At 38.3% G+C, this 18,714-nt stretch overlaps 1 protein-coding gene across 2 annotated transcripts in view; it reads left to right on the forward strand.

Moving 5' to 3' along the window:
* LOC127799962 (mediator of RNA polymerase II transcription subunit 13) overlaps nucleotides 1-18,714 on the forward strand; it is a 93,526-nt gene that overhangs the window by 50,995 nt on the left and 23,817 nt on the right. For both annotated transcript variants that reach the window (XM_052334276.1, XM_052334275.1), the window contains 2 exons: nucleotides 927-986; nucleotides 1,114-1,375. In XM_052334276.1, coding sequence (XP_052190236.1) covers nucleotides 927-986; nucleotides 1,114-1,375 — 322 coding nt within the window. The remainder of the gene's footprint in view (nucleotides 1-926; nucleotides 987-1,113; nucleotides 1,376-18,714) is intronic.

The following is an 18,714-nucleotide window of genomic DNA, read 5'->3' on the forward strand; positions in this document are numbered from 1 at the left end:
TGGACAAGGTATCTTGGGTAGTTTCTATCAAATACTATCTCATAGCTTGGCCTAGTGGTCCCAGGTGAATAAGCAGTAAATTCTTAGGTGTTTGGCCGGGCGGGGGAAGAGCTGGTATCCAGCCCAAATATGCTGACGATCTGATGATGCTATTGTTTCATAGTCAAATAGTGGTTATTCAATCTCCTTGTACAGAGATGAAATTAGGTTTGGAGGTCAGTTTACAGCTTTTTGAAACTTAACCAGTTGTCAGACCTTACTGGTAAATAAGCATTGAGCTGTGAAACTTACTTTCACTTCCTCATTCATGGTTTTCTCAAAGCACCAGTACTTGATCTGATGCTACGGCTTTGTTTGGTATGGCCTATGGTAGAGCTTAAGATTAAGCTTATAAATGTTTTTTAAAAGCCAGCTTATCAAAAGCCTTTAGAGTGTGGTTTCTTAATTTAAAAAGCTGCTTTTAAAAAGTTTATAAGCCAAAAGCTCAGTAAAAAGTGCTGCTAGAAGCCTAAAAAATGGGCTGAGTTTCTCACTAAAAAAGCAACTTTTGAAACTCGTACCAAATGCTTGAGGCTTTTTGTTGGCTGCCCAGGAGCAGAAGCTAACTAAAAAGCCCGTACCAAATGAAGCCTAATTATTGGTATTAGAAAACCAGCACAATATTAGCTTCATCAACTACTTACCTTTGGTGGGCCACCTTTACCCTTCCTCCTGGCAGGCTGAGGCTAGTCATTTAGTTGAGTTACTTGATGACTTCTGCTATTAATGGCAACTGCTGGATTTTGGCATAAATGCTATTTGATGTTCAATGTAAGCTGTTGAAGAAAGTTCTTTGACCTCTTATCAAACTGCCTGTTTCTTCATTCAGTTTCTAGAATGCCAGTTGTATCTCACCAACAATTTTTTTTTACATGTTGAACTTACAGATTCTGGTTGCAAAATTGGATAGGGCCCTCATTGTCTGGTTCATCCTTATTTATGAACTGGTTAGTACACTTGTATGCAAGGGTTTGTTAATTAGTCATTTATCTTTCCTTCTTTGTTTATGGAAGTGAATTATGCTGCTGCCAAGGGTTGGTTTCTGAAATTTCATCTGTTTGTCCCTCATTGCAGTTCTGATTTCAACAATGCTGCAGATTTAGACTCTGCAGGTGGTTCTTGGATTAAGTCCAATGGAATCCGTTCTGAACATGATTATCATAGCAGTAGCAATAGTAATAGTAGTAGCATCAGTGGCATTAGTAGCACATCTAGTGACAGTGATTACAAGATGGATACAGGAGCTGGCGAGCTTGAGGCAGATGCTGATTCTTTATCATGTAGACAATCAGGTTTATCTTCCAGTGGTCAGTTTCCAAATGAAGGCCTCAAATCGGTATTGTATTATTTTCTTGACATTTTTGAAAACTCTTTTCATTTTCACTATAGCTTACATGCATGCATCTTCTTTCTTATAAGATTATGCATGTTTGTCTGCATCTATGCATCTTTATAATTTGTTTTCATGGTTACTTTGGTTTGTTGTACTCTATGGTATGGGGTTGATCTGGGAAATTATTTACTTGTAGTAATCTTGGATATTTTATCCTTCTATTTATTGTTTATTTTTTGGGGCAAATTCACATTGAGAGGACTGTCTAGGAAGCATGATTGAATGGTATCTTCATATTGGATAAATAATATTTTTTGAATATTTTTTTGATCTTTTTGGTTGTTATGTTCATAAACAGTACCGTATAAAATATAAACCATATAGCAGAAAAATATTATTTTTGTCATTTTCTTCTTTTATCTATATTATTTTTGTTGGAAAATCAGATCCCATAATCTATGGGATTGATTATCAATCCCAATTATCTCATAATCTATGGGATTGATTATAATCAATCTTATCCTATAATCTATGTAATTGATTATAATTAGCCTTAATTGTTGTGATTGATTGATTGATTAGCAATTGATGTAATTAAGATTTTTTCTTTTTTCCTTAGTTGTAGGGATTTGATTGATTTCTTTCTCTTATATATATTGTAACCATTTATAGTGAAGATTAGAGAAATATATATCAAGTTTTCTCACAATTATTCATGGTATCAGAGCCTTGAAGTATCCTCCAGCCTGGAGTACCCACTGACCCAAACACCGAACCCTTGCCCCAGCAACGATGGTGGTGCTGACTGATCTAGTGACCACCATGGCCTCACCGACCAGCTCTCCACCGACAGAATCCGCCATGTTTTTGACTCCCGACTCCCACACTGAACAAAACATTGACCCAAACACTGTCCCGACGCCTCCTTCCCTCAATCCCGGCGTTGCCACTGTGCAGGTCTCCCATCTTGACTAGCACCCCATCCTCTTGATTGTTCGTCATCTCAATGGCACCAATTTTTCGGAATGGTACCAGTTTGTGAAGCTCGTGATGATTGGTAAAGGAAAAATGTGTTCCGCCAGCCGAAGCCCTCAATCTCCCAAATATAACACATAGGTAGCGGAAAATTCTCTTATCCAATCCATGGAACCCAAAATTGGAAGGCACTATTTGTTCTACAACACTCCTCAAGAAGTGTGGACTGTTGTCCACCAAATGTATTCCGACTTAGAGAACGTCTCTCGATTGTTTGAAGTCCGGACTACCTTACACTCCACAAAACAAGGAAGTATGTTGGTCATGGAATATTTTAATACCATTTATGAGTTGTGGCAGGAGCTTGATTTGTATCACACCGTTACTTGCATTGTAACAAGGATGATCAACTATTTCTAACCATGCAAGAGATGATCTATTGTTTGTAACTATGCAAGAGAAAGACCGTGTCTTTGATTTTTTTACAAGGACTCAATGCTGATTTAGTTGAGGTATGGGGCCGTATTTTGGGCAGCAAACCTCTGTCGACTGTCAATGAGGCCTTTCCAATTGTCCATTGCGAAGAAAGTCACAAATGTGTTATGATGCCTCATTCCAAAGATCCCAACATGGATTCTACTGCCCAAGGCTCCTCATTAGCAGCTCTTCGTCTTGAAAAATCCAAAGAACCTTCTTAGCAGCAGTCTCTCGAGCCTTAGAAAGATCGTTTATGTTGTGAACACTGCAGCAAACCATATCACACCAAGGAAACTTGTTGGGATCTTCTTGGGAAGCCTGTCGACTGGAAACCCAGAAGTCAAAGACACACAAAAAAACAACTATTGTTGTTGATGCCCCACCTGCCTCTCCCTCCTCTAGCATCTTATCGTTTACAACCGAACAAATGGCGGTGCCGAAAAAACTCCTCTATCCTACTAAGGGACTTGATTTTATTTCCACTGCACTTATGGCTCACAATGGTAAAATCAGCTTTTCTGCTTCCCTTTTATCCTACAAAGGTCCCCAAGACGTTTGGATTGTGAATTCCGGAGCGACTAACCATATGTGGGGCTTTTCAGTTGGACTCCTTAATTTTGGCCCTTGTATAGAGGACATTGGTATTATTATGGCAGATGAGTCCTTGTGTAAGGCCACGGGCTGGGGTGATCTCATGGTGTTTGGGTTGCCACTTAAGTTTGTTCTTTATGTGCCCAAATTACAGTGCAATTTAATCTTTGTTCATAAATTGACAATTGATTTACATTGCTCTATAACTTTTTTTTTCGTTCCTACTGTCAATTTTAGGATTTACCATTGGTGAGGATGATTGGCAATGCTAGAGAGCACAATGGCCTGTACTATCTGTCTAATGGTGGTCTATTTAGTCCTTTTGTTCTTGTGGGTCTTCACACTATCTTTGAATCCAATGTCCTTCTTTGGCACCAACGATTAGGGCATCATAGTTTTTCATATTTAAAGTTTTTGTTCCCCTAGTTATTCCCTAATAAAGATCCTACTTCCTTTCATTGTGATCATTGTGTACTAGCAAAACATTTGCGTTCTCCCATCCCTCTTGTCCGTATACACCATCACGCCCATTCCACCTTGTGCATAGTGATGTCTGGGGTCCATCTTGAGTTTCCACCATCACTGACAGATGGTGGTTTGTCACATTTATTGATGATCATACCCGGGTTTGTTGGGTTTACTTGATGAAAGATAAGTCTGAGGTTCTCATGATCTTCAAATAGTTTCACCAGTTTATCAAAAATATTTTTTAGTCTTCTATATAGATCTCCTCTACATTGACAATGGTAAAGAATACTTTTCTCATGCCTTTAATCACTACCTTTAATACCAGGGTATCTTCCACCAAAGTTCTTGCTCTTATACTTCTCAGCAAAATGGGGTAGCCGAGTGCAAAAGTTGTCACTTGCTAGAAGTTACCCAGTCCCTCATGATCGCTAGTCATGTCCCTCATTCTCTTTGGGGAGAGGCTCTTTTGACTTCAGCCTACCTTATCAGCCGGTTGCCATCCAAAGTTCTCAAGTTTAGCACTCCACTTAGTGCTTTACTTTCTGTCTTTCCTTCATCTCACATTCATAACTCTCTTCCACTTCGGGTTTTTGGGTGTCTTGCCTTTGTTCATAATAATCAACCCAGTCCAAATAAGCTTGACCCCAAAGCCTACAAGTGTATTTTCCTGGGCTACTCTGCTTCTTAGAAAGGGTACATGTGTTATCATCCTCCCTTTAAAAGATTTCTGATTTCCTGTGATGTTTCCTTTGTGGAACACCAATTCTTCTATCCCCAAGCTACTCTCTAGGGGGAGACTTCATCAGGAGATCATTGTCGGGATCCAATAGCTGTAGGAGAACTTGTTAGACCGAACCCTGAGAAACAAGCTTTTCCCTTGCATCCTGTAACCTTACCTGCCCTTGATTTTCCCAGCTCTTCCTCTCCAAACACTCAAACCGAACTGGTCCCAAATCTAGGGGGAGTGTCTCACAATCCTGGACCACCATTGAAACATGTTTACTCTTGCAGGCTACACTCTCTTGAATAGAACCATAAGTCTGAACCAGTGGTAGATCCTCCTGGGGAAAAGGAACCAAGTGTGGTTGAAGAAGATTTAAAAGAAAAAGATGATTTGGATCTCCCAATTGCTGTTAGAAAAGGGGTAAGAGCTTTGTACAAAGCACCCAATTTCTAACTATCTCACATATTCTCAATTATCAAGAAGTTACAGGGCCTTTATTTTCAAAGTAAATGAGATTCAAGTGCCCCGCACCATTCTTGAAGTATTACAAGATCCATAGTGGAAAATGGCAATAATGGAAGAAATGAAAGCTCTAAAAGAAAATGGAACATGGGAGATGGTGAAGTTGGTCGAAGGAAAAAAGACTGTTGGAAGCAAGTGAGTGTTTATAGTGAAGTACAAATCAAATGGGCTTGTAGAAAGATATAAGGCTCGATTGGTGGCTCAAGGGTACACCCAAAGTTATGGAGCTGACTATGAAGAGATCTTTGCTTCGGTGGAAAAACTAAATACAATTCAAGTATTGCTATCCCTAGTTGCGAACTTGGATTGGGAACTACACCAAATGGATATTAAGAATGCTTTTTTGAATGGCACTCTGGATGAGGTAGTTTACATGAGAGCTCTTCCAGGATTTGAGATGCATGCTGGATCAGGGAAGGTATGTAAATTGAAAAAAAATCCCTTTATGGTCTAAAATAATCTCCTAGAGCATGGTTTACTAGATTTAGCTCTGTTATGAAGAAACTTGGGTATAAACAAGGATAGACATATCACACTTTATTTGTCAAAAGAAGTGATAATGGGAAGCAAGCAGTTCTGATTGTCTATGTTTTGACAGGTGATGATACTATAGAGATTGTGAATTTAAAGAAAGAACTCTAGTCAAAATTGAAAGTGAAAGACCCCGGAACTCTGAAGTATTTCTTGGGAATGGAGTTTGCTAGGAGTAAACGGGGAATTTTCACCTCACAAAGCAAATAGGTTTTGGATTTGTTGAAGGAAACTGGAAAACTGGGATGTAGACCTGCATCTACATCTCTAGAGAGGAATTGGAAACAAAAGATTACAGTGATGATCCTCAGGGAGACCTATCAACACTTAGTTGGGAAATTGATCTATCTATCCTTAACTAGGCCAGACATCGCTTTTAGTGTGAGCTTGATCAGCTAATTCATGCATGCTCCCACGAAGAGGCATATGGATGCAACAATTCAGATCTTGAGATACTTAAAAAGAAGTTCAGGAAAAGGATTATTGTTCAGAAAAACGAGTACTAGGGATGCAGTGGGGTACTTAGATGCAGATTGGGCGTGAGCAATAGATGACAATAAATCTACTACTAGGTATTGCACTAAAGTTTGGGGAAATCTAGTCATTTGGAGAAGTAAAAAACAAACCGTTGTTGCAAGAAGCAGTGCAGAAGCCGAGTTTCGTGCATTAGCTCAAGGAACTTGTGAGCTTATTTGGATCCAAAAACTTATGACATATTTAAACATGCCTATCACCAGTCCCATGAAACTTTACAGTGGCAGTAAATCAGCTATAAGTGTAGTACACAACCCAGGTCAGCATGATAGGATGAATCGCGTTAGAATCAATGGACATTTCATTAAGTCTGAAATAGATAATGAAACTATATTCTTGTCCTATGTTCTCTCTATTTCTCAGGAAGCAGATGTTTTTATCAAAGCTCTATCCAAACCAAGCTTTGAGTCTTGTGTGGGTAAGCTGACAATGATTGACATCTATTCATCAGCTTAAGAGGGAGTGTTGGAAAATCAGATCCCACAATCTACGAGATTGATTATAATCAATCTTATCCCACAATCTATGGGATTGATTATAATCAATCTTAATTGTTGGGATTGATTGATTGATTAGTAACTGATGTAATTATGATTCCTTCTTTTTCCTTTAGTTATAGGGATTTGATTGATTTCTTTCTCCTATATATTGTAACCATTCTTACTTAGTGAAGATTAGAGAAATATATATCAAGTTTTCTTACAATTTTTCAATTTTATCATTAACTTTTTTTTTTAATTTTAAAATCATATCCTACATCTTTTTCTGTACTAGAGTGTTGCCCGTTTTGCACTATCAGTTTTCATCTTGTAATTCAATAAATTCAAAAAGACTTAACTCAACAACACGCCCCCCCCCCCCCCCCCCAAAAAAAAAAAAAAAAAAAAAAAAAAAACCCTAACCCAACCACCACCACAACACACACAAATGGAATATGGTATTGTAGATTGGCTAATTTGGAAGTTCTTCTTTAAGGTTATGCCCCACTAGTGTTAAAATTGACGTGTTCCTAGTTTTCCTTATTTTGTCACTTTCTTTTGTTAAAAAGAAAGAACAAGTAGAGTTTTGGCTTAAACGAATATTACAAAATGGAAATGTATGGCATATGGGCTCATCATAACCAATACTAGGTTCAAAAAACGGGACAAACACTTAATCACACATAAAAATATCACATCAAGCACCCAAATAGATTATTTCCTCATGAGACAAGATAATCGGTTATGTTGTAGGGATTGTAAGGTGATATCAGGAGAGTGTTTGACTACTCAACATAGACTTCTAGTACTTGACGTCCAAGTAAGAAATTGGAAGAGAAAAAATCATATAAAACAAAATCCAAGAATCAGGTGGTGGGATTTAAAAGGGGAAAAACAACTAATTTTCAAAGAGAAACTAAGGGGTAGAAGGGAATGGAATGGAGAAGGACAGACAAACCAAATGTGGAAAGAAATGGCTAACGCCCTGAGAAGCACGGCAAAGGTAGTCCTTGGAGAGACAAATGGTAGAGCCCCTAACCTTAAGGAGTCTTGGTGGTGGAATGAAGAGGTACAATTGAAAATTAAAAATAAGAAAACTTGCTATAAGGCTGTATTTCAATGCAATAATGAAGAAAATCAAAAAAATTATAAAGAAGCAAAAAATGCAGCAAAAAGAGCTGTTAGTGAAGCAAGGTCAAAAGCATATGAGAATCTATATAAACGACTTGATACAAAAGATGGAGAAAGGAATATATATATAAATTAGCTAAAGCAAGAGAAAGAAAAACATGGGATTTAAATCAAGTGAAATGCATAAAAGATGAAAATCAAAATGTATTAGTGAATAAAGGAGCGATTAAGGAGAGATGGAAGGAGTATTTCACAAAATTATTCAATGATGGTGGCGATACAAGAGTTAGGTTGGGACATCTTAGTAACTCCGAAGGGAACTTGAGCTATACATTTTATCGACGCATAAGTTTAAATGAAATAAGGCAAACATTAAAAAAGATGAAAAATTATAAGGCGGTGGGACCAGATAATATACCAATAGAAGCATGAAATGCATGGGAGAAAAGGGCATCTCCTAGCTAACGCAATTATTTAACGCGATCCTTAAATAAAAAAAGATGCCGATGAGTGGAGGAAGGGTACTTTAGTTCCTATATACAAGAATAAAGGAGATGTTCAAAATTGTGAAAATTACAGAGGAATTAAGCTAATGAGCCATACCATGAAACTCTGGGAAAGGGTGAGAGAGCAGAGGCTCAGAAAAGAAACAAAGGTCTCGGAAAATCAGTTTGGTTTCATGCCTGGTAGGTCAACAATCGAAACTATATACCTACTGAGGCGCCTAATGAAAAGGTATCGGGATCATCAGAAGGACCTACATATGGTGTTTATAGATTTAGAAAAGACCTATGATAGGGTTCCTAGAGAAGGATTATGGAGGGCTTTAGAGAAGAAAGGAGTTAGAATAGCCTATATACAAGCCCTTAAGGACATGTATCACAGTGTAGAGACAAGGGTCAGAACATGCGGAGGGGATATTGAACCGTTTACAACTACAATAGGATTGCATCAAGGTTCTGCACTAAGTCCATACTTATTTGCTCTAGTAATGGATGAACTCACCAAAGATATTCAGACAGAGGTGCTATGGTGTATGCTATTTGCAGACGACATAGTGTTGGTGGATGAAACAAAAGAAGGAGTGAACACTAAGCTTGAGTTGTGGAGAAGCAATTTAGAATTTAAGGGATTTAAATTAAGTAGAAAGAAAACAGAATATATGGAATGTAAATTTAGTAAGAAAGCAAGAGTGGATGATATTATAATAAAATTGGAAGAGCAAATCTTACAAAGAAAAGACCATTTTCGATATTTGGGATCAGTGATTCAAAAAGACGGAGAAATTCACGAGGATGTCACACATAGAATTAAGGCAGGTTGGCTAAAATGGAGAAATGCATCGGGGGTGTTATGTGATGGTAAAATCCCATTAAAATTGAAAGGAAAATTCTATAGGACAGCTATAAGACCAGTCTTGTTATATAGCTCAGAATGTTGGACAGTCAAATACCAGCATGAGCAAAAGACGAGTGTAGCGGAGATGAGGATGTTAAGATGGATGTGCGGCCATACAAGGAAGGATAAGATTAGAAATGTAGTTATTCGTAATAAGGTAGGAGTAGTGTCAATCGAGGAGAAGATGAGAGAAACTAGACTAAGATGATTTGGTTATGTGAGAAGAAGACTAATAGACGCTCCTGTGAGAAGAGTTGATGAAATGGAAAAATTAGTCAAAAAAAAAGGTAGGGACAATTCTAAGAAAACTTTGGGAGAGATATTAAAGTTTGATATGAAGTGTATGGATCTAAATGAAGATATGACAAAAGACAGAAATACATGGAAGTCTAAAATTCATATAGCCGACCCCACATAGTGGGATAAAGGCTTGATATGTTGTTGTTGTATTTTTACATATTACCTTAAAGATTTTTTTAAGAGGAAAGAAGAACAAATATAATGAACTACGTGCTAGGAAGGTGGAATTTTGGCAAGAAAAGTATCTAATACTTCAAAATTTTTCCCCTGATAAGTATTCAAATTACGGTTCTTTCTTTCAGGAAAAAGTATTTTGTGAGCAATTGTGTTTGTGTTCTAATAAATGTACATTCACATGATTAATTTGAGGAAAAATAGTAGTAGCAAACAGAAAATAAAAGGAATGTAAGTATCTAGTAGTTAAAAGAAAATTGCTTTAGAATTTTGTTAACAGTCTTGTATTAATCTATGCAAGGCTACTTGAATTGTCCCATATCTTAGACCATGTGGCATGCCAAGTTGCCTCTACTATTTCTTGTATCAAAATTATCTACTTTCATGCTAACATAAGTTTTCCACACAAGGGTGGAACCTCATTATCTTATTCCTTTGTGCTGTTGGTGCTGGCTACTTTTTGCTTCCTGCTGGGGTTGCCTGGCTGTCAGTTCAAATTTGCTTGTCAATATAGCTGATTCTTGCCACGTGGTTCACTGCCTTAATTATGATGCTTTAAGTAGGGGTGGGGAGGTGTATTGGCATGCTAGAATTCTCAAGTTTACTGCTCTTTGTTCCTTAATTTTGAGTAATTGGTCCATGAAATTTACTTATTTTTGATGCCATAAACGAAGCAGATAGTTCTCTCATTTGTTCTTCTGTTCTTCCTTCTCTACCCATTTCAGTTTTATTGCTGGCTCGTTTGTGAAAAAGAAAATAAAAAACAAACATGCCTTTTGTGGTTCTTCATACATATTCTTGGCAAAAATGCTGTCTGTTTTAGTAGCACAAATATTCTTCAATGTGTGATAGCAACAAAATAAATTTTCTTCTAGCCATGCAGTGAAGTTCCTGAGGTTATGCATCCCAAGTTAGTTTTCTTGATTTTACCATTTATTGTTTAAAAATAAGTAAAAGTATTGTTTACATTAAATTGCTTAGATATGTTTTCGATTTATTATCAAGGGTTTTGAGCAACGGTAGTAGCTGCTGGGGTATAATAGATGTAGCATAACTGCAGGAGAATCCTAAGGCATGAATTTTTGTTTTTGTTTTTTTTTTTCTGCATGATTCCAAAGTGTTACGGCTTAACACTCTTTTTATTGGGTGTGTGGCATATAATTTTCCTGCATCACATTGTGAATAACAAAAAATATATCTATTCTTTGATTTGCTTGGATTTTGCCCTTGCCTTTGTTGGAGCAATCCAATAGCTAGTCTCGTCAAAAAATATGCAGTCCATATTATCCTTTTTGCTTTTGTCTTGTGTGATGATTCTTTAATATGCGGTCACCATAATAGCCATAGTGGTGCTGGTGTGTCATTATGGCCATTACAGAGGCCTTAGTGGCTGTTCAATTCAATTGCTAAATTGGGATTGGGGTAATCCAGAATCGTTACTTAACATGACTAGCATTCTGTGATGATTTTTCTCAATTTTTAAACCGTTAGAGATACCTGAGAGATTACTGTCCATATTCAGAGATTGATATGAATTGAATTCAGTTGATCTATCATTCTATATTTCTATGCTGAATCTTCTTCCTAGGAAATTATATTTTGACTGTATTTTAAATTGTGTCCTAGATTGTAAATATTTCCAAATCTAGATTTGGAAGCTGTCTAATTAGGAAACTGCCTATATGGGAGAATAGGTTGTATATTGTTAAAGATTGTCTAGAGTTAGTGATAGGTTTATATGCAGTTTATATGTGGTTAAGGGTTAGTTAATAGGAGGGTGGCTCTCTTGTAATATTAATTATTAGGGGGGGCAAAATCGGAAATAACATAATCAGCCCTAGGAAATATCACCCTATTTTCTATAAATAGGGCAGGGGGGCTAAGAGATAGATGACCGCATGTTCTCTTCTGATTTTGCGAGAGCCTAAAGATTGACAAAGTTGTAATCTTGTACACTTTTGGGAAGGCTTGTATCGTGAGAGAGAGAAGAGGGAAGTTTTATACTGTTTTCATCAATAAAGAAGGTTGCTCGGTGGTGGTTTCAAGACTGGATGTAGTGCCAATTCAATTGGCATGAACCAGGATAAAATTCTATCTTCTCATGTGGTTTGAATGTTTCTTTCTTGTTCTGTTCTTGTTTAAATTTTGTTCTTTATTATTTGTTTGTGTTGTGGTGTGTTGACCGGTGAGTTGAGAGTGATTGAGAGTGTGTTGGGTGGTATTTGATTGGTTTCTTGAGAGGATTAAAGGTTGCTAGTGCTCCCAATTTTTAACATATATATATTTCTTGTAACCTTACAATGAAAGTGTGATTGGATTTTCTGCCATTTTGATAGGGTATCTGTGAAGCTTAGAAAGAGAGAGAGAAATTTCTATTGGTTAACATCAACTTGCTGAATATCCCACCCAAATGTAACTGCCAAAGAGAACAAAACCCGAAAAGTAGGAGCCTTAACTACCGGACTAAAGGTCTCACTATAATCAACACTAGGGTTTTGAAGGAAACCTTTTGCAACCAGTCAAGCCTTATGTTTCAAAACCGAACCATCAGAATTATATTTCACTCGAAACACCCATTTGCAATCAATTAGATTCATATAAGATGAAAATGGAACCAAATCCCATGTATGATTGCGTTGAAGAGCAGTATATTCGTCATTCATAGCTCTTAACCCATTTAGGATCTAAGAAGCCTCTTGAACTGAATTAGGCTTTGAGGTACTTACAAAAGCAGATGGAGAGGAAATTGAGAGATGTTTGGACTTGGACCGGGTGATCATAGGCTGAATGGATGGAGCAGGAGCAGGCTTAGAGGTAAAAGATTTAGGACAATTAGGTTGAGCAGATCTCAAATACTCTAGAGATCTAGAAGATGGTTGAGTAGAAGAATTAGTTGGAACGACAGAGGACAAGGGAGAGGAAGGTGCTGCTTGAGGAGATATTGAAGAGGAAGAACTGATCGGAAAAGAAGAGATGGAATGAAGAGTAGAAGCAGATTAACCATAACAAGTATTCGAAAGAGAGGATGCAGAGGTACAATTTGAGGAGGAATTCCACAATTCAAAATAAGGAAACTCCTCTGATTTAAACTTGACATGACGAGAAATATAGACTCTCCCTAAGGGGTGTAAACACTTGAAATCGGAACGCACATGACTATAACCTAGAGATACACATTTGGTTGATTGAAACTGAAATTTGTGCTTGTTATAGGATCGAAGGAAAAGAAAACATGCACAGCTAAATGGTTGTAATTGCATATAATCAGGCTCTTTATGATAAAGAACTGAGAATGGGGACTGAAAATTTAAGGTAGAAGTAGGCAAACGATTAATGATATGAACAGCAGTGGTAAAAGCTTCTACCCAAAATTTTAAGGGTATTTGAGTATGAGCTAATAAGGTAAGACCCATTTCAGCTATGTGGCGGTGTTTATGCTCAGCCACACCATTCTGTTGGTGTGTATGAGGACAAGTGAATCTTGGCTGAATGCCACAAGCGGTAAGATAAGGTATGAAGGCTTTGAATTCACCTCCATTGTTAGTTTGAGGAGCTTTGAGTTTGGCATTATATTGGAGTTCAGCAAGCTTGTGAAATGTTTTAAAAATGGCTTAAGGCATTAGATTTTAATTTCAAAGGATATAGCCATGTGTACCTAGTGTATGCATCAACAAAACAATATAGTATCTAAACCCCTCAGTGGAGAGCATTGGTGCTGGTCCCATAAATCGGAATAAACAAGTTCTAGGGGAGCTTTGGCTGTAATTATGCAATCATCAAAAGGAAGTTGATGGATTTTGCCAACCTTGCATGAATCACAAAAGAATATATTTGAACTTGAACAAGAAAGACCAATTTTATTCAATACAAGTCGAAGGACATTTAAAGACGAATGCCCTAATTTGGCATGCCACTGTTGACAAATTTTAGAAACATAGGAAGTAACAGGAAAAGAGGACTCAGTAGACAAAATTGGTCCATTACACTTATTTGAAAAAGAACTATCTAACGAAGCAGAAGCAGCTTGAAATCTTTTTAACAAGGAAGCCGCTAATGTTCTGGACTGAGAAACAAACTTTGGCACCAATTTGGGACCAGCAGAATCAAAAGCTGGAGCAAGACGATACAGTCCATCTCTAAGAATCCCTCGAAGCAGCACACGACCGGACGCCTTATCCTTACAAAGTTCTGATGGGCAGCGCATGGCGATAGTAACGACGATGGGGCTTTAGTGGTGGGCCGATCTGAGGCCGGTGGACGCAATGGTGGCGGTGGCGCGAGCATTCAGTGGCTGTTAAAGAGGTTGGTGGTTTAGATCTGCGAGAGATTTGGGGTCGACCAGGAAGGAGATGGCTGGATTCCAAGGCTGACGACTGGATTTGAGTGGTGGCATCCGAATCTGAGCAAGGCGCGGTCAAATCTAGGTGATGCGTTTGTGGGCGGTAGCGACGGCATTGGCAGGCGGCAACAACGACGGCGACGGCGACGGGGACGACGTGGCTGGATTTGGGTGATGACAACTGGAGACGACGCATATATGAGTGGATGCAGTTGGATCTGGCTAAACGAGATGGCTGTAATGGCGGTTGGATCTGGGTGCTACTATGGCGCTGTAGCAAGAGATGGCGTGGCTGGTGAAATAGACGATGCTTTAGGAGATATTGTCGGTGGTGGATAGATCTAGGGTTTGGATTTGAATGGTGGCTTTGATACCATGTGAAACTTAGAAAGAGAGAGAAATTTCTATTATATGTATTTCTTTCAAACTAATAGATTGTACACCTATATATATAAAAACACTAAATGGGCCATGACATAAGCCATGATATAAGCGTAAGGCTAACCCTTAGAGAAATACACACACACAACAATATTAGAGCCATAGGTTCATACCTTTAGGAGTAAGTTAATTTTTGGCTTTCGGTGGTCGTAGCCTACATCGATCCAATCTCCTTTCATAACCTTATAACCATATTAGACTCCATTGAATCTAGTAGCACAATAGAAGTTTCTTTTGCTGGAATTCCAGCAATGGTGCAACGTTTGGTGGAGAGTTATAGAACATCTAGGCAGCCTATAGGCTGAATGGAAAACACTTGAAGTGGTCCCAATTGATCAGGACATTCTAAAGGGCAAAGGGAAGTTGAGTCACTTACTTGGAACTGGGCCTATGGAGGACGATCTTATGTATGCAGCCTAGGCTGAAGAAGATTCGTTGGTTATGTCCTAGCTTTGGAATTCCATGTTGCCTGAGATTAGTGAGACTGTCATGTTCCTAAGACTGCTAAGGAGATTTGGGATGCTGTGAAACTCACTCACTCTAAAGTACATGATGTTGCTAAGATCTATGAGATTAGGACCAAAGTGTCAGCCACCTAGCAAAGATCTCGGTCAATCCTAGTATGCAAATCTCTTACAAATTTTGTGGCAAGAATTAGATCACTATCAATGCATTCAGATGAAGTGCAGTAAAAATGTCACTATACAGAAAAAGGTTTGTTGAAAAAGAGATTACTTATGGTTTTCTTGCAAGTCTAAACTTGGAGTTCGATGTAGTGAGAGTCCAAATACTTGGAAAAGCATATTTTCCTTCTCTAAATGAGGCAATATCAATTGTACGTGCAGAGGAAGGACGAAAATGGGTAATTCTTGAGACTACTCCTATAGATAGTTTAACACTCATAACCTTGAGGAGTTCTGGCTAGGAGAAACAACCTAGAGAGGTTAGGAAGGGTTTCTGATTCATCAAAAATAATGAACAGGGATATCTTGTGGTGCACATACTGCAAGAAGCCTCGACATACCATGGAGAAGTGCTGGAAACTCCATGGTAAACCAACCAAGGGTGGACAATAAAAAGGCCAAGGGCAAGTATTTGTGGCTAGTTGTTAGTAGTCTACTGAAGGAAAAGCTCCAGATCAAGTAGATACAATGGAGCTAAATCGGGAGGAGATTGAGAAGCTAAGGAATCTGTTTGGGTCGCTGGAAAAGAAACCTAGGACAGGTACTTGCACTCTAGCCTTCACATGTATATCTTCCTCTTCTCTTACCTTTCATGCTTCAGATGTAACCCTTCCAAATACCTGGATACTTGACTCTGAAGCCACATACCACATGACATGTTCTTCACATCGGTTTCTATCCTATACAACATGTTCTAGCACGGGGAAAATAACTACGACTAATGGATCATTAACAACTGTAGCTAGCCAAGGAGATATCCTTGTAAACAGTAACCTAATCCTAAGGAATGTTCTCCATGTCCCTAAACTTTTCACCAATCTTGTTTCCATTCGAAAACTTACCATTAATGCTAATTGTCGTGTCATCTTTTATCCCTTCTTTCGTGAATTTCAGGCACATGACACAAGGAGGATGATTGGGCGTGCTAGGGAAAGAGGTGGACTTTACTATCTTGAAGACCTTAGTGGACAGATTGATAATAGAAGAGTTTCCCCTCTATCAGTCCTAGTGAAGTCCAATAAAGATAGGCTTTAGCTTCCTGATTTTCGTCTTGGTCATCCATCTTTTAGGGTTATTAAATTGTTGTTTCTTTCATTATTCAAGGGATTAGATGTTAGGGAATTTCATTGTGATGTGTGTGAGCTTACAAAACATAGGAGTCTCGTTTCCTCTTAATAATAACATAAGTTCTCTTCCATTTACACTGATTCACAGTTATATGGGGTCCTCCTCCTATTCCTAATATCTCAGGGGCTCGATGGTTTGTCTCATTTGTAGATGATTGCACACGTGTAGCTTGGTTATACCTATTAAAGCCTAAATCTGAAGTGTGCACAATTTTTGCAATTCTCTATAACATGATTGAAACTCAGTTTGGGGTTGAAATAAAGAGAGTTCGGTTAGACAATGCTAGAGACTATTTTAATCAGTCTTTGTCTGTTTTCTTCCAAAAGAGGGGTATTATTCATGAGTCTTTTCGTGTTCATACTCCTTAGCAAAATAGAGTGGCTAAGAGAAAAAATGGTCACCTGTTAATTGTTACAAGAGCTCCTCTTTCACAATAATGTTCCAAAACAATATTGGGGAGAAGTAACCTTAACGACCACGTATCTTATTAACCGACTACCTTCTAAAAGTCTTGATTCCCATAGTTCGATATATCTCCTTGCAAAGGTCTTTCCTGGGTTCAATACTTCTAATGGTCTCTCCCAAAGTTTTTTCCTGCTAAGCTTTGTTCACATTCACACTGCCAATAGTGGCAAGCTTGACCCTCGGGCTGTCAAATGTATCTTTGTTGGGCATTTCTCCACTCAAAAGGGTTATAAATGCCTTCACTCTCCTTTCAAGAGGTTTTTTGTTTTAGCTGATGTAAGTTTTGTGGAGGACAGTTCCTACTTTAATCATCCTTACCCACAGGGGGAAACTACCTTCTTGGAAGATAGAGACAAAGACTTGTTCCTTCTTGATCTTCCTTCTTGTTCCTTACCTCCTCGGGTCTCTATCTCACAGGACTCACAAAACATGATACAAAGGGAAAATCTACAACCTTCTTCTAGTCCACTGCAGGTGTATTTAAGGAGAAAGGTACTAGCTCCTCCACCCATGTAGGTTACAATATTTGAACCAAGTCCTGAACCTTGCATTCCTATTTCTAAACGTAATTCATCCTCCATCAAACATACACCTACACTTGATCCTGACATGAGTGCGTGTGATTAACATGATCTCAGTGATCTTGATCTTCCTATTGCCATCAGAAAGGGGACAAGGACCTATACCAAACACCCTATCCACTTGTTCATTTCCTACTCAAATTTGTCTCTTGGGCATAAAGCTTTCCTCACTTTCCTAAACACCATCCCAATTCCAAAGACTTTTTCTGAAGCATTAGGTAATGAAAACTGGAAGAGTGCCATGGAGGTAGAGATGGGAGCGCTGGAGAAGAGCCAAACCTAGGACTTGGTTAGATTGCCAAAGGGGAAGAAACGGGTAGGGTGTAGGTAGGCATTCATCGCGAAATATAGACCTGATGGGTCCTTAGAAAGATGCAAATCGAGGTTGGTTACTAAAGGATATATCTAGACATATGAGGTCGATTATCTAGAGACTTTTGCTCCTGTAAGAAAGATGAATACATCAAGGGTGTTACTGTTCTTAGCTACTAATCTTGGCTGACAATTGCAACAATTTGATGTAAAAAATACTTTTCTACACAGGGACTTAGAGGAGGAGATCTATATGGAAGTTCCACCTGGTTTTGGTTTAAAAACTAAGGAAAATGTGGTATGCAAGTTAAAAAGGCTCTCTATGGACTGAAACAGTGACCAAGAGCATGGTTTGGGCGTTTCACAAAAGTTATGCTTGGTATGAGATACAAACAAAGTCAGGGTGATCATACCTTGTTTGTACATCATTCGGCCACAGGGGGAGTAATTGCATTACTAGTGTATGTGGATGATATCATTGTCACTGGTAATGATAAGGAAGGAATAGAAATGTTGAAAGGATGCCTGATAAAGGAATTTGAAATAAAAGAGTTGGGCAGATTGAAGTATGAAGTGGCTCGTTTTAAACTGGGCATTTTTATGTCTCAATAAAAATATATACTTGATTGTTGACTAACACTGTTATGTTGGGTAGCAAGGCTATTGACACCCCTGTTGAGTCTAATCATAGGCTAGGTGATGTTCTTAAAGATGGTGCAATGGACAAATAATCTTATCAAAGACTAGTGGGGAGACTTATTTACCTATCACATACACGGCCAGACATTGCTTATGCAATGGGTGTCGCTAGTCAGTTTATGAATAGTCCTACAAAGACTCACCTAAAGGCTGTGCATATGATCTTACATTATCTCAAAGGGACTCCTGGTAATAGTATATTATTTAGAAAGGGGGAAGAGTTGTTTCTTGAAGCATGCACAGATGCTGATTATGCATGGTTACTTATTGATAAAAGGTTTATTTTAGGATATTGCACATTTCTAGGAGGTAATCTTGTTACTTGGAGAAGTAAAAAGCAAAATGTTGTGGTTCAGTCTAGTGTTGAAGCAGAATTTAGGTCAATGGCCC

This window comes from Diospyros lotus, chromosome 4 (genome assembly GCF_014633365.1).
Source record: "Diospyros lotus cultivar Yz01 chromosome 4, ASM1463336v1, whole genome shotgun sequence".
Lineage (NCBI taxonomy): Eukaryota > Viridiplantae > Streptophyta > Magnoliopsida > Ericales > Ebenaceae > Diospyros > Diospyros lotus.